The sequence below is a fragment of the Budorcas taxicolor genome, chromosome 1 (genome assembly GCF_023091745.1).
Source record: "Budorcas taxicolor isolate Tak-1 chromosome 1, Takin1.1, whole genome shotgun sequence".
In the NCBI taxonomy this organism is placed as follows: domain Eukaryota; kingdom Metazoa; phylum Chordata; class Mammalia; order Artiodactyla; family Bovidae; genus Budorcas; species Budorcas taxicolor.
In genome coordinates, this window is record NC_068910.1 from 123466148 (window position 1) to 123483019 (window position 16872).

At 44.9% G+C, this 16872-nt stretch overlaps 1 protein-coding gene and 1 non-coding gene across 2 annotated transcripts in view; one reads left to right on the top strand and one right to left on the bottom strand.

Moving 5' to 3' along the window:
- DRD3 (dopamine receptor D3) overlaps positions 1-16872 on the bottom strand; it is a 45992-nt gene that overhangs the window by 10623 nt on the left and 18497 nt on the right. The window contains exon 3 of the mRNA XM_052647037.1: positions 10355-10497. Within this exon, the coding sequence (XP_052502997.1) occupies positions 10355-10497 (143 nt within the window). The remainder of the gene's footprint in view (positions 1-10354; positions 10498-16872) is intronic.
- TRNAC-GCA (transfer RNA cysteine (anticodon GCA)) lies at positions 11484-11555 on the top strand. Its single transcript has one exon. It is a non-coding gene; the product is annotated as a tRNA-Cys (tRNA).

The window sequence follows — 16872 nt, forward strand, 5'->3', positions numbered from 1 at the left end:
AAAATCATCAATTCTTCGGCACTCAGCTTTCCTTATAGTCCAACTCTCACATCCTTACATGACTGCTGGAAAAACCATAGCCTTGACTAGACAGACCTTTATTGACAAAGTAATGTCTCTGCTTTTTAATATGCTGTCTAGGTTGGTCATAACTTTCCTTCCAAGGAGTAAGCATCTTTTAATTTCATGGCTGCAATCACCATATGCAATGATTTTGGAGACCAGAAAAACAAAGTCAGCCACTATTTCCCCATCTATTTGCCATAAAGTGATGGGACCGGATGCCATGATCTTAGTTTTCTGAATGTTGAGCTTCAAGCCAACTTTTTCACTCTCCTCTTTGACTTTCATCAAGAGGCTTTTTAGCTCCTCTTCACTTTCTGCCGTAAGGGTGGTGTCATCTGCATATCTGAGGTTATTGATATTTCTCCCGGCAATCTTGATTCCAGCTTGTGCTTCATCCAGTCCAGCGTTTCTCATGATGTACTCTGCATATAAGTTAAATAAGCAGGGTGACAATATACAGCCTTGACATACTCCTTTTTCTATTTGGAACCAGTCTGTTGTTCCATGTCCAGGTCTAACTGTTGCTTCCTGACCTGCATACAGACTTCTCAAGAGGCAGGTCAGGTGGTCTGGTATTCTGATCTCTTTCAGAATTTTCCACAGTTTATTGTGATCCACACAGTCAAAGGCTTTGGCATAGTCAATAAAGCAGAAATAGATGTTTTTCTGGAACTCTCTTGCTTTTTCCATGATCCAGCAGATGTTGGCATTTTGATCTCTGGTTCCTGTGCCTTCTCTAAAACCAGCTTGAACATCTGGAAGTTCACGGTTCACGTATTGCTGAAGCCTGGCTTGGAGAATTTTGAGCATTACTTTACTAGCATGTGAAATGAGTGCAATTGTGCGGTAGTCTGAGCCTTCTTTGGCATTGCCTTTCTTTGGAATTGGAATGAAAACTGACCTTTTCCAGTCCTGTGGCCACTGCTAAGTTTTCCAAATTTGCTGGCATATTGAGTACAGCACTTTCACAGCATCATCTTTCAGGACTTGAAATAGCTCAACTGGAATTCTATCACCTCCATTAGCTTTGTTTGTAGTGATGCTTTCTAAGGCCCACTTGACTTCACATTCCAGGATGTCTGGCTCTAGGTGAGTGATCACACTCATCAAGGTTATCTGGGTCGTGAAGATCTTTTTTGTACAGTTCCTTTGTGTATTCTTGCCACCTCTTCTTAATATCTTCTGCTTCTGTTAGGTCCCTACCATTTCTGTCCTTTATTGAGCCCATCTTTGCATGAAATGTTCCCTTGGTATCTCTAAATATCTTGAAGAGATCTCTAGTCTTTCTCATTCTATTGTTTTCCCCTATTTCTTTGCATTGATCGCTGAGGACGGCTTTCTTATCTCTCCTTGCTATTCTTTGGAACTCTGCATTCAAATGGGTGTATCTTTCCTTTTCGCCTTTGCTTTTCATTTCCCTTCTTTTCACAGGTATTTGTAAGGCCTCCTCAGATAGCCATTTTGCTTTTTTGCATTTCTTTTTCTTGGGGATGGTCTTGATTCCTGTCTCCTGCACAATGTCACGAACCTCTGTCCATAGTTCATCAGGCACTCTGTCTGTCAGAGCTGGTCCCTTAAATCTATTTCTCACTTACACTGTATAGTCATAAGGGATTTGATTTAGGTCATACCTGAATGGTCTAGTGGTTTTCTCCACTTTCTTCAATTTCAGTCTGGATTTGGCAATAAGGAGTTCATGATCTGAGCCACAGTCAGCTCCCAGTCTTGTTTTTGCTGACTGTATAAAGCTTCTCCATCTTTGGCTGCAAAGAATATAATCAATCTGATTTCGGTGTCAACCATCTGGTGATGTCCATGTGTAGAGTCTTCTCTTGTGTTGTTGGAAGAGGGTGTTTGCTATGACCAGTGCATTTTCTTGGCAAAACTCTATTAGTCTTTGCCCTGCTTCATTCCTCATTCCAAGGCCAAATTTGCCTGTTACTCCAGGTGTTTCTTGACTTCCTACTTTTGCATCCCAGTCCCCTATAATGAAAAGGACATCTTTTTTGGGTGTTAGTTCTAAAAGGTCTTGTAGGTCTTTATAGAACCATTCAACTTCAGCTTCTTCAGCATTACTGGTTGGGGCATAGACTTGGATTACCGTGATATTGAATGTGTTAATATACAATATAATGTCTTCTCTTTCTGATAGACTTCACTCTGTGTAACAGGTTCTAGGTTCATCCACCTCATAGAACTGACTCAAATTTGTTCTTTTTCATGGCGGAGTGATATTCCATTGTGTGTATGTACCTCATCGTCTTTATCTGTTCGTCTGCTGATGGACATCTAGGTTGCTTCCACGTGCTGGCTATTGTAAATGGTGGTGCTATGAACACTGGGGTACATGTGTCTTTTTCAATTATGATTTTCTCAGGGTATATGCCCAGTAGTGGGATTGTTGGAGTAGTTCACTTCCCTGTGGCTTAGGTGGTAAAGAATCTGCCTACAGTTCAGGAGACCCAGGTTTAATCCCTGGGTTGGGAAGATCTCCTGGAGAAGGGAACAGCTACCCACTCCAGTATTCTTCCCTGAATAATTCCATGAACAGAGGAGCCTGGCAGTGTACAGTCCATGGGATCGCAAAGAGTCAGGCACAAATGAGTGACTAATGTTTCATTTTCATGGTAGTTTTATTCCTAGTTTTTTAAGGAATCTCCATACTGTTCTCCACAGTGGCTGTATCAATTTACACAGATGGCCAATACATACATGGAAAGATGTTCAACATCACTAAATATTGGAGAAATGCAAATCTAATTCAATCTAATTCATCTTTGTGCTGCTCACTTAAAAAAAAAAATTTACTGATTACATGCCAGACACCACTCTACACCGGGGCTACAAAGATGAGTAAGACTCGGTGTCTACCCTTGAAGGAGCTCACGGTCTAGACAGACAGACAATCCTCTCTGTATGCTGTGCTAAGTGTCACAGAGGGACGCAGCCTGGGAAGCTGGGTGGACTTTCACAGAGTAACAGAGCAGAGGCTCCCAGGAGGGATGCAGCCCCTGGAAAAGGGCCTGCTGGTGTGGAGGCCATCAAAGGAGCAGTGAATGCAATGAGAGAAAGGAGGAAGGCTTCCGTACTGAGAATACCAGGTCTCCAAGTTTGAATGAAGTGTGGAGCAGGTGGTGGCTGAATACAGGCAAGTTTATTTTTCAGAAATCCCTGTTCTGCTCAAGGGTGCGACCGGAGAAGAGCCAGTAAACATATTGCCATCATGGACAATGTGAATTGAGGCACGTCCTTGTCCTTGCTTTATGTCCTGAAATGCTCCTGGGCCTCCTCTCTAGGAGGGCCCTGCAACTTTGTCTTCATTAGCAGATGTTGAGATTCCTTCAACAGCCAGAGTGAGACCTGATACTTGTGCCGCCTTGGAAAAGAAAAGGGAAGAAAACTGGTATCTTCTGGGTGATTCCGAGGGCTTTATACACATTGTCTTACCTAATCATTGTGGCAACATGATGTAAGCAGGTGCCATTACTGTCTCTATTCTCAGATGAGCTGATGAAGGCTCAGAGAGATTCAGTAAGTGGCCCAACATCACGGAGTCTGAAAGGGGTGGAGCCCAGATGGATTCCTCCAGTCGTTCTGATCCCAAAGCCAATGTTCTTTCTAGGATTTTAACTCTCTGCTTCCCTCTACCACTGGGACACAACAAACTTGCACTCTGTCCCATCATCAACAGGTGTTGGCACATCCAGTCAATCTTGATGAAGGGGTGGGGATTGTCCAATCCACAATCTGGCCTCAGAAAATGTAGCCTCGGGTATGAACTGATGAGAGAGGGCCTTGGACCCCTCATTCTGCTTCCTGGTCTTTGGATGTAGGCAGAGCCCAGGCAGCCTGAGGTGGGAGACCCAGGTCTCCACTTACTAACTATCTGACCTTGGGTTTATTACTTAACTGTGCCAAACCTCGGGCTTCCCTTGTGACTCAGCTGGTAAAGAATCCACCTGCAATGCGGGAGATCTGGGTTTGATCCTTGGGTTGGGAAGATCCCCTGGAGAAGGGAAAGGCTACCCACTCCAGTATTCTAGCCTGGAGAATTCTATGGACTGTATAGTCTATGAGGTCACTTTCACTTTCATGCCAAACCCTCAGTTTCATTATCTGTGAAAGAAAGACAAAAATCCTGTCTCATGTAGAGGTTGTGAGACTAAATGCCAGCTATTATTATTATTATTAATATCATTTACTATTATTTATTATATACCTCCTCTGAAATATCAAAACACCTGGTGGCTCAGACGGTAAAGTGTCTGCCTACAATGTGGGAGACCTGGGTTCGATCCCTGGGTCAGGAAGATCCCCTGAAGGAGGAAATGGCAATCCAATCCAGTACTTTTGCCTGGAAAATCTCATGGACAGAGGGGCCTGGTAGGCTACAGTCCTTGGAGTTGCAGAGTCGGACACGACAGAGCGACTTCACTTTCACACTTTCATTTTCTGAAATATCAATAACCTCAGATATGCAGATGACACCACCCTTATGGCAGAAAGCGAAGAGGAACTAAAAAGCCTCTGGATGAAAGTGAAAGTGGAGAGTGAAAAAGTTGGCTTAAAGCTCAACATTCAGAAAACGAAGATCATGACATCCATTCCCATCACTTCATGGCAAATAGATGGGGAAACAATGGAAACAGTGTCAGACTTTATTTTGAGGGGCTCCAAAATCACTGCAGATGGTGACTGCAGCCATGAAATTAAAAGACGCTTACTCCTTGGAAGAAAAGTTACGACCAACCTGAAGAGCATATTCAAAAACAGAGACATTACATTGCCGACTGAAGTCCATCTAGTCAAGGCTGTGGTTTTTCCAGTGGTCATGTATGGATGTGAGAGTTGGACTGTGAAGAAAGCTGAGCACTGAAGAATTGATGCTTTTGAACTGTGGTGTTGGAGAAGACTCTTGAGAGTCCCTTGAACCGCAAGGAGATCCAACCAGTCCATTCTAAAGGAGATCAGCCCTGGGATTTCTTTGGAGGGAATGATGCTAAAGCTGAAACTCCAGTACTTTGGCCACCTCATGTGAAGAGTTGACTCATTGGAAAAGGCTCTGATGCTGGGAGGGATTGGGGGCAGGAGGAGAAGGGGATGACAGAGGATGAGATGGCTGGATGGCATCACTGACTTGACGGACGTGAGTCTGAGTGAACTCCGGGAGTTGGTAATAGACAGGGAGGCCTGGCGTGCTGCAATTCATGGGGTCGCAAAGAGTCGGACATGACTAAGTGACTGAACTGAACTGAACTGAGCTTTTTGAACTTGAAAGGGAAGGTATCACTTGGAATGAAAATTTGGAGAGAGACTTGTATGGAACAGTATTTGTAGAGGAGAGAAGGGAGCAACAGGTAAGAATGAAAACAAACCAAACTGAATGTGTTTAGTGCTCAGTGAGGCATTTTAATGACAACACTGCCACCAGAACCTTTATGAGCCACTCCAAATTCTCTGATTCTCTGAGGAGGGGGTAAAATTCAAGGAAAATTAATATCCTCTCACCAAAGCCTGTATCTTCATCCTTTAGGAAATGGCTCTTAAGACTCTGAACAGTGATCACCATATTGGCATTTCTGGTCATCTGGGGAAATGGGGTTGGGGGTGGGGAGAGGGTGGCACCTGGTGGTCTTCCTGAGTCTATAAGGAGCCATGCTGGCAGCCCGCCCCTGCCATCAGCGCCCTTGTTGTCAGAGACTGACATGTCTCCTCTAATGAGGAGGCACCTCCGCACGTCTGTAGTGAGAGGGGGTCAGAGGGGTGGCAGAGTCACTTTCCTCCTGTTCATCTGGTTGCCATCCTTGGTGTGCTGGGTCTCCATGAGTCTCCCCAGCTAGACCTTCTCCACTTCTTTATCCTTCTCTGGGTTCTGGGAGGCTGACCTCTATACTTTATACATTAACTACAACGTTTAAAAAGCCAGGAGCAAAAGTGGGTATAGCATGCTTCTGTTTCTGTAAAAATGGACACACACACACACACACACACACACACACACGTATGCATGCATGGGTGTGTGTGTGTGTGCACTTGTTTCAAGTCTTATCTTTTAGGAAGATTGGTGTTTGCTTCTAGGGAGGGGATGGATCTTTTAAGAAGATTGGTGTTTGCTTCTAGGGAGGGGATGGGGGCTGGCAGTCAAGGGTAGAGGAAGACGTACATGCTTTTACATGTAAGTATACGTGTGTGTGTGTGTATGTATATATCACTACCCTTTATGTTTTGCCATGTGCAAGCATTTTCCATTAAAAATATTGAGAGCATATGTATGAGAAACAGAGTGAAGAGAGAGCAGAGAAAGCCATAGTCATTTTGGGGTTACTGAGCAATGAAGACACCCCCCTGAGCCTGCCTTGTTATCCTGTCCTTCCTTCCCTAAGAACCTGCTGCCTGAGCTTAGACGGAGTTTTGAAGCCTCTCCCACAATTTCTCCACACTATGTGGCTGGTGAGGCCTGTCAGCAGGCAGAGTGACATGGCAGAAGGATGGGCAGTGAGCTGGGCCCTGCCTCAGCCTCCTCCAGGCAAGGCCTGGGAGTGCATCCTGTGGGCAGGGAAGAGTGAAGCACCACGCACAGTGGTGCAGTTCTGAAAGCTTCTCTCTGCTCGATCCCAAGGAGGTAGTGAGAGCAGGGAGCGCCCCCCTCAAGAGCTGGGCTTCCCCAGGAAACGAGGTGCCTTGTCTTGATTATTTAACTGAAACAGTACTGTGCTGTCAGCACGAGTTATTGAATGATGAATCAACGAGCAACGTGTACAGAGGAGCATTTTCCCTAAGAACATCAGCAGTCATATGCCGAAGCCTAATAGGGAAGGCCAGGAAGTTACTAAGCCAACTGATCTCAACAGCTAAGGGGCAAAGAATGATGGTGAGGACTCACCCACTGATTCATTCAGCACAAGTTTATGAAGCCCCTGATGTATTCTTGGGCTTCCCTGGTGGCTCAGCTGGTAAGGAATCTGCCTGCAATGTGGGAGACCTGGGTTCCATCCCTGGGTTGGGAAGATCCCCTGGAGAAGGGAACGGCTACTCACTCCAGTATTCTGGCCTGGAGAATTCCACTTTCACTTACTATAGTGTAATGCTGCTGCTGCTGCTGCTGCTGCTAAGTCACTTCAGTCGTGTCTGACTCTGTGTGACCCCATAGACGGCAGCCCACCAGGCTCCCCTGTCCCTGGGATTCTCCAGGCAAGAACACTGAAGTGGGTATAGTCTAATGAATACATTTAAAAGTAAAAAAGAAAGAGATAAGAGAGAAGCGAGCCTATACGTGCTAAGTCACAAGTCTTTTTTGCCTTCTCAATTCTATATTTGAAAATTCTTTTGGAAAGTTTTATTTCTGGAACAATTATGATCTCACTGGTGGCAACAAGACTGCAATTAGCTCATCATTCTTCTTCACTTTACGTGTTGACATTAACTGGGAACTCTGTCTCATGTCAGATTTTGAGACTGTTACCTGTGTGTGTGTGTGTGTGTGTGTGTGTGTGTGAGAGCATGAGTAAGACTGCCCCTGCCAGCCTCCAAGAATGAGTAAGAGAGATAACTTTGCCCAGCAAACATTGCTGGAGGTTTGCTGCTGGCCAGGTAAGGACCACTTTGGTCTAGCAATGGTAGTGAGTGCCCCATACTGCAGATTCCAACTTAGAAGGCATTTTCTCTGTTTGAAAAAGTGTTTATTTATTTATTTGGCTGTGTTGGGTCTTAGTTGTGGCATGAGAATTCCTAGTTATGGCATGTAGGATCTAGTTCCCTGACCAGGGATCGAACCCAGGCTCCTGCATTGGAGCACAGTCTTAGCCATTGGACCACCAGGGAAGTCCAGAATGCATTTTCTTATAGAAACATGGATATAAAGGGTGGCTTAGTTATCAGACGAATGCCCAAAGCACATTTAGACTCATCGAAATGGTATTTAGTGCCAGAGTCAGCCTCTGTTGTTATGTTAGAGAATGTTGCCTTGGCGTATGTGTGTGCACATGTGTTTGTGTATATAATGTGTCATTGGTAAGTGGAAATGGGAAACGGTAAAAAGTAATGCAAGGATGACAGCAACATCATATTTTAGGAGCACCCTGAATTGACCAGGCACCTCTTCATTGGATAACTTCTCAATTTAACCTCTAATATGGCAGAGAAACAAGCCTCACCTTGAGCAGGGGATATGTGCTTAGCATGTCTATGTATATTTTCCCAATTTAATCTTCACTTAATTGTAAAAAAAAAAAAAGCTCCATGAAGGAGGTGGAGTGAAGTTATAGCATATGTAGGCTTAGATTCTAGAGTCAATGAAAATTACAGAGAGTCAAAGTTCACCCTGAATCACATATAAAAATATATATGATTTGATTACAACCCTGAACAGTAATAAGTAAAGACATATGACACATGCAGTAATATGTCATCGTTTATAAAGAGTTCAACATAGCATGTAATTTTAGAGATGAAGTTGCTGCACTTATTTGCAGGACGCCATATATAAAAAGAAATGCTGAAAACTTCCTAACTAAATACGTAGACCAAGACACTTCCTCCTTGGAAGAAAAGTTATGACCAACCTACATAGCATATTGAAGAGCAGAGACATTACTTTGCCAACAAAGGTCCGTCTAGTCAAGGCTATGGTTTTTCCAGTGGTCATGTATGGATGTGAGAGTTGGACTGTGAAGAAAGCTGAGCACCGAAGAATTGATGCTTTTGAACTGTGGTGTTGGAGAAGACTCTTGAGAGTCCCTTGGACTGCAAGGGGATCCAACCAGTCCACTCTGAAGGAGATCAGCCCTGGGATTTCTTGGGAGGGAATGATGCTAAAGCTGAAGCTCCAGTACTTTGGCCACCTCATGTGAAGAGCTGACTCATTGGAAAAGACTCTGATGCTGGGAGGGATTGGGGGCAGGAGGAGAAGGGGATGACAGAGGATGAGATGGCTGGATGGCATCACTGACTCAATGGACATGAGTTTGAATGAACTCCGGGAGTTGGTGATGGACAGGGAGGCCTGGCGTGCTGCAGTCCATGGGATTGCAAAGAGTCAGACACGACTGAGTGACTAAACAGAACTGAACCGAACTGAGTCCAAATATTTGATTTTGTTCGTTTATGCTCTACTATTTTATTACTCCAAATTTGTTGATAAGGAAGCTTAACTTAGAAAAGTTAAGTAACTTGTTCAAACAGACACAGCTGTTAAGTAGTAGAACTGAAGTTTGAATCTAGGTTTTTCTGACTCCAGGGCCTCTGCCTTCTTAAATGTATTCTGACTTCTAAATAATTGACCAGCAAATGACTCTTTGAAGACTATTTATAAGTTAAGATTTACCTGAATTTATGTGTAATATGTTACATAAATCTGTACACATAAGTACATAGCTACGTGACTTGTACATGTATGCCAGAAATTCATAAAAATGGAACATAGCAGGAATTGAATGAACCAATTCAAATGGACAAAGAAATCCAGATGAACACTAGAACAGGAGTCAATTAGTTATCTCTTAGTGAATACTCAGTGTTTACTCTCAATGCCTATAACTTCACTATATGTGCTAACAATTTTCTTTCAACACATGAAATTCCTGAGGCTGAAAGATGGTCATAGAATAGACATGGAAGGTTCTGAAGCACAAGAGGTGTAGATTTGGATCAGTATTGTATTTAAAAGTCCTGGACATGTCAGATAAACACGTTTTTTATCCATTTGTCCATCCATCCATCCTGCCAACCATCCATCCTTCTGATAGAAGATGTACCATGTGCCAAGCACCATGGTCAAAAATTTCTGTATATTAAAAATATAAAATACATCCTCCTAGTTCCCAAATGCTATCCTAGTTCTCAAATGCTAGAAATGATTCTTACTGAGTAAAAAGCTAGAAATGTATACCCTGCTCAAGGGCTTTTATGATATGCTACTTTGCGTTGTAAATTCATTACAAATTATCATCTTTTCATTAACAAATCTCACCTGAATTATTCATATAGCATAGTTTTTTTTTTAACTGGCATATTTCTTCAAATGAATACAATGGTATTTCTTTCAAAATAGGAGTAAGCCAAACTTCATTAATTGGGGCAGAAGGTGGCTCCTGTACCATTAATTGAAGAGATTTTGCTTTCTATTTTATTTATAATCAATAGAGGCCAGTGCTTTGCAGTCTATAGAATCCTCATATGATTACAAAGTACACTGCCTTTGAGGTCAGACATTTCAGGGATGAACACCACCCACAGCCATTCAGATGCACTATGAATCACTTGGCTGTTGGAGTGACACTGTCATTGTTACCTGTGGTGTTGAAGCCAAGGAGGAGAGGGCAAGACACAGCAAAGGACAGCACCCAGACAGCTGTGATCATGAGGGCCACACGTCGACAGGAGCTCTGTCCCGTGCCTTGCTGGTAGTGAACTGGCATGACCACAGCAGTGTACCTGTGAAAGGAAGGGGACAGAGAATAGATGTGATCAGTTCAGTTCAGTCGCTCAGTCGTGTCTGACTCTTTGCGACCCCATGAATCAGAGCACCCCAGGCCTCCCTGTCCATCACCAACTCCCAGAGTTCACTCAGACTCACATCCATCGAGTCAGTGATGCCATCCAGCCATCTCATCCTCGGTCGTCCCCTTCTCCTCCTGCCCCCAATCCCTCCCAGCATCAGAGTCTTTTCCAATGAGTCAACTCTTCACATGAGGTGGCCAAAGTACTGGAGTTTCAGCTTTAGCATCATTCCTTCCAAAGAAATCCCAGGGCTGATCTCCTTCAGAATGGACTGGTTGGATCTCCTTGCAGTCCAAGGACTCTCAATACCATTGTTTGACTTGAACATTAAATATTTGTTTTTCACAGTTCAGGAGATTGGGAAGTCCAGAATTAATGTACTGGTAGACTTGGTATCTGGTGTTAAACCCACTACTTGGTTGGTGGACAGCCATCTTGCTGTGTTCTCTCATGGTGGGAGAGGTGAGGGGAGCTCTCTGGAGTCTCTTTTATAAGGGAAAACCCCATTAATGAGGGTGGATTCCTACTCAAAGGTTCCACTTCCTAGTGCCATCACAGTGGTGGTTAGGATTTTAATATATGAGTTTGGGGGTGGGGGATGTAAACATTCAGTCTGCAGAACACGCTTTTAGATGGTCAAAGCTGTTTTTTATTCTTGTTGGATATTGTCTTTTCTGTGGTATATCCACACATACCCTTCCAGCTGCTTATTGGACTTACCTGTACAATTGTTCCATGGTTGTCCCAAACTCAAGCTATCTGAAGTAGATCTATTTCCCTACATCTCTTAATCTGGCTCCACTTCCTGCCTTTCTTCAAGACATCCACACCCAACACTCAGGCTTTCTGACAATTTCTTCGGCCTTTCCATATCATTTGCTCACCCATTCATTTAACATTTCATTCATCCAGCATTAGCTTCCCTGGTGGCTCAGATGGTAAAGCATCTGCCTGCAATGCAGGAGACCCAGGTTCGATCCCTGGGTCGGGAAAATCCTCTGGAGAAGGAAATGGCAACTCACTCCAGTATTCTTGCCTGGGAAATCTCATGGATGGAGCCTGGTAGGCTACAGTCCATGGGGTTGCAGAGTCGGACACGACTGAGCGACTTCACTTCACTTACTATTATCCAGGCCTTATTCTGGAAATACCAAGATGTGCAAATGGGACAATGGTCTCTTTCTTTATTAAGCTTGAAGGTAAATAGAGTGGATGGATGAAAAAAATGTTAAGATAAAATGAAAACTATCATGAAAGAATTAAGTTGAGTGACATGTTTAAGGGTAGCTGCTGCTGCTAAGTCACTTCAGTCGTGTCCGACCCTGTGCTACCCCACAGATGGCAGCCCACCAGGCTCCCCCGTCCCTGGGATTCTCCAGGCAAGAACACTGGAGTGGGTTGCCATTTCCTTCTCCAATGCATGAAAGTGAAAAGTGAAAGTGAATTTGCTCAGTCGTGTCCAACTCTTCGCAACCCCATGGACTGCAGCCTACCAGGCTCCCCTATCCATGGGATTTTCCAGGCAAGAGTACTGGAGTCGGGTGCCATTGCCTTCTCCAGTTTAAGGGTAGAGGAGGATATAAAGAAGGGGCGAACTGACACCAGATGGGAGGAAATGAGTGGGGTGAGAGGGAGCCAGCCATGAGGGAAGGTAGGAGAAGAGCATTTTAGGCAGAAGGACAGCAGGTCCTGTAAATTTATGCGTTATAGTAACTTCCCTATTTGTCCATGCACTTCTACCACCTTCTATCTGTGATGGCCACAGCCTCCTGGCTGGTTTCCTGTGCCAGGTTCCAAAATAGATTTCGTTATGATTCCCCACCCCACGGTCGCTCAGCTGACAACTGTCTAAGATGGGCAGAATTCTAAGACGGCGCCCAAGGTTCACGCACTGTAGAACGAGCAGAACTCCTGGGATTAGACTACAGATCAACAGATTGTGTAACCGAAAGGGAGATGATTCTCGGTGGCTGGGCCTAGTCAGGCGAGCCCGTAAAAGGAACTCAATACTTCCTGAATAAGAGAGAGTCAAAGCATGAGAAATTCTCTCCCTGGCCTTGAAGAGGCAACTTGCCACGTTTGGGAAAAGATCATTTGGCAGGGGACAGCATAAGGCCTACAGGAGCTGAGAACAGCCCCTGGCTGACAACCACTAAGAAAGTGGGAACCTCCATCTTATCATTGTAAGCAACTGAATTCTACTGACTACATGAATACATTTGAAAGAGGAAAACACAAGTCAGCCTATACCCATTTTCAGCCTCGTGAGATCCTGAGCAGAGAACCTGCCTACACTGTGCACAGACTTTTGACCCGTGAGATAAAAAATGGATATAGTTTGTCACTACATTTGTGAAAATTCGTTACATAGCAACAGAAAACAAATACAGTGTCAATACTAAGCCTTCCCCAACATGACCCCAACTTGTCTTGCCAATTTGGCTTCCCATTGGTCCCTGACACTTACTTACAACTCCGGCCATGTTAGCCATGTAAGCCATGTTACTGATGGGTGATCTTCAATAGTCTTTGTTCAATCCATTGTCCCTTTTCCTTCTCCAGGTAGCTCATATTTTCTCCCCTTTAATCTCAGATCAGCTCTCAGTAACCATGTTATGAACCCCTCTAACTCTAAATGCATAGTACTCTTCTGACAATCAGTCACATTGCTCTTCTGCATGCAGCGTCTTGCCTCACTAGTGAACTTAGAGAGATAGACTCCGTTAAGCTGCTTAATGGCTCAACTCATCTTAGAGCCTTGGTATTCCATACAGGTCCTTGCACAAGGCAAGTAGTAAGAAGCTGTAGGCTGATTGCCTCATGGATCCTGTAGGTGTCCTACCCCAAAAGAGGACAATTCTAATTCTATCCCAGCTCAAGGGATCTAATATATACAGCTGAGTCTACAAATGCTGAACATTTATTTACTATTGAAGTATGATTGATTTACAATGATGTGTTAATTTCAGGTATATAGTAAAGTGATTTAAAAAATATATATATATATATTTGTGTGTGTGTGACTCTGTGTGTGTGTGTGTGTGTGTGTGTGTGTGTGTGTGTGGGCTTCCCAGGAGGCGCTAGTGGTAAAGAACCCACCTGCCAATGAAGGAGACTTAAGAGATGCATAATTGATCCCTGGCTTGGGAAAATCTCCTGGAGGAGGGCATGGCAACCCACTCCAGTACAGTTGCCTGGAGAATTCCATGGACAGAGGAGCCTGGCTGGCTACAGTCCATAGGGTTGCAAAGAGTTGGACACCACTGAAGCAACTTAGCATGCACACACACACACACTTTTTCAGATTCTTTTCCCATATAGGTTATTATAAAACATTGAGCATAGGTCCCTGTGCTACATAGTAGGTCCTTGTTGTTCATCTAGTTTATATATAGTAGTGTGTATTTGCTACTCCCAAATTCCTAATTTATCTTTCCCGCCCACCTTTCCCCTCTGGTAATCTTGTTTGTGTTCTATGTCTGTGAGTCTGTTTCTGTTTTGTAAATAAGTCCATTTGTACCATTTTTTGGATTCCACATATAAGTGGTATCATGTGATAGTCGTCTTTCTCTGACTTAGTATGATAATCTCTAGGTGCATCTATGTTGCTGTGAATAGCATTGTTTCATTCCTTTTCATGGCTGAGTAGTATTCCACTATGGATATGTACCACAGCTTCTTTATCCATTCATCTGTTGATGGACACTTATCTTGGCTATTGTAAATAGCACGTATGCTCAGATTTTCATGGTCCTCTCGGTATCCAGGGAACCTGGAGGCCAGATGCAGAGCAGGAACCCCCTTAGCTCCTCTTGTGCACCCCAAGGCTTGGGGCTGAGGAAGGACAGACCCTGAGCTGGAGGTGGTGAGGCAGTGCTCCCCAATGCTCCAGCTATCTGACTCATCTGCCTCTTGTGAATCTGGCCTTAGAGTTCATGTGTTAACAATTGTTTTCCCAAAGAGCCTTGCAAGTCAGCTCCAAGGGCAAGGATGGATGCAGACTTGATAGAACTTGGCCTTGGCACCCTGGCATGTGACAGAGGTGATTCTTTCTCAAGAAGGAGAAACAGAGCCCTTATTTAGTAAGGTCAAACTTAGATCCCACCAGCAACTCCAAGGACGGCCCATGATGGCCCAGTTTCCTTCTCCTGATGCACATTACAAATCCTCCCTTTAATCCCTAACTTGGAGATGAAGGGGCGGGCAAATACTGCCTGGCACTCCTCTGGGCTCTCACTCTGCTCAGGACTTCAGGCTCTGCTGGGGCTTCAAGTCAAATACATCTACCGGGGCCTGGCCCTTAGCAGTGATCCCTTGAGGCACCTCGGAGGAGAGGCTGAGCCTTGAGTCCTGTAGCTGCCCTGGCCAAACACCTGCTGAGGGTCAGAAAGGAAAGGTAAGATGCACTTCCTGCCCTTCAGACCTGCAGCTGGACCCAGGCCTTCATTTACATAATTACCTTTGATGTAGAAGAACCTGACCATCCCATTCATTCAGTGATATGCTGCTAAATGCTTAATAACTGGCTCTGCAGGCGAAAAAGAGCCTCAATTTATGCCATTTGTCAATTTATGTGGTACAAATACTCCCAACATTGTCCATTTCAAGTTACACCAGTGGTTTAGTAACTGCCTCAAAAAGCTCCTAAAGTTTTGCCATCAGCTCTCACTGGCCATTACGAGCTGACTCCACCACTGATAGTTGCTCATTTTCCTAAATAGGCTTTAATGTTCAGCAACTTCTTGGAGGTTCCAATTTGTTCAATGAGTCAGTAAACATAGGGAGCACTGTCACTGAATGATTACATGATGGGAACAACTTCCCATAGCTAGTGGTGGCAGAGGCCAGGCCTCTTCTGGCTGCCCCGCTGTGTCTCCAGGGCATTGCAAGTCTCTGAGGCCTTGTGGGGACTTCACAGGTGGTGCAGTGGTAAAGAATCTGCCTGCCAAGCAGGAGATGTGGGTTCAATCCCTGTGTCAGAAAGGTCCCCTGGAGAAGGAAATGGCAATCCACTCCAGTATTCTTGCCTGGAAATACCATGGACAGTGGAGCCTGGCTAGCAGCCTCAGTCCATGGGGTTTCAAAAAGTTGGACACATCTTAGTGACTGAGCAGGCACGCACGAGGCCTTGTGGGGACAAGGGCTTCTTCAGGAAACATGGTATTGAAGGGTGCTTTGTACTTTGAGAGCAACCAGCTGCCTGGAACTGAGGTTCCCCAAGTAGCTTGATTCTATTAATTTCCTGCAGGTCCTGTTAAAATGCATATTTCAAGGCCACACCCTTGGATATTTGTTTCACTCCAGAAGTGTGTATTTTTGACAAGCAAGTGTATCTTTTAATTAGACAAGCTGGAGAAAGTCTGCATTGGGGAACATTGCTGTGTCAAAAACTCCTGTGAACTTGGGTTAGAAGTGAGAGATGAGACTACATCTTGCCATTGTTAAATTAAAATTTTTTCTTAATTTTAAAACATGATTAAACTTTTAGAATAAGTAACACCCCTTTGCACCCCCTTCACCCCAATTTGCTTCCAGGGCTTTTTCTCCAGGAAGCTTGCCACAATGGGCTGAGACCCAGAGGCTGTTCCGGCATTGGCCACCGGAGGGCGCCAGAATGCAGCAAGAGCTCCGCCAGCGCGGCGGGGTGAGAAGTTCACGGCTCACCTGGGGGCTCTCCAGGCACCGTGGGGAGGTGGGGAGGGAAAGCTCGGGAGACCCCCCTGGTTCCTGCAGCCCTGCAGGGACCCCGAATTCCCACTCAAGCAGACTGCTTAGCCTCTGGTCTGCCCCCGAATCGATGGCAGATGACCGACCTTAGGCCAAGGCAGGCTGGGCGTGGGCCCGTGCCCTCCCTCGGCGCTTCCAGGTCCTCAGCCAAGCGCCAATGCGCTGCGTGCGCTGTCCCGATTGCAGCGCGCCTGCCCAGGCGCCCTCCCTTTGAGCTCTGAGCTTTTTGGGTCCTTGCTGGCGTGGCGGGGAACACTGGCGGTGTGCTCAGTGGTAAGCCAATGGGCATTGGAAAACAGGCTGATTAGCGACTGAATCCCACTTGGCCTGCCGCTGAACTGTGGGGCCATGGACCAGAGATATGACTTCGTTGAGACCCAATTTCCTCATCAGCACAGTGGGGATGTTTCTGCCCGATAGGGCAGTTTTGGGTATTGAATGAGATGATCTCTGTGAAGTTTTTTAGCACAATGCCCAGTACCTATTAAGCATTCAAAAAACAGTATTATTATTGTTGTCATTATTATTGTGCTAGCCAGGGGATCTGTAACTGTTCATATCAATCAGTTTTGGGGAGGTGGG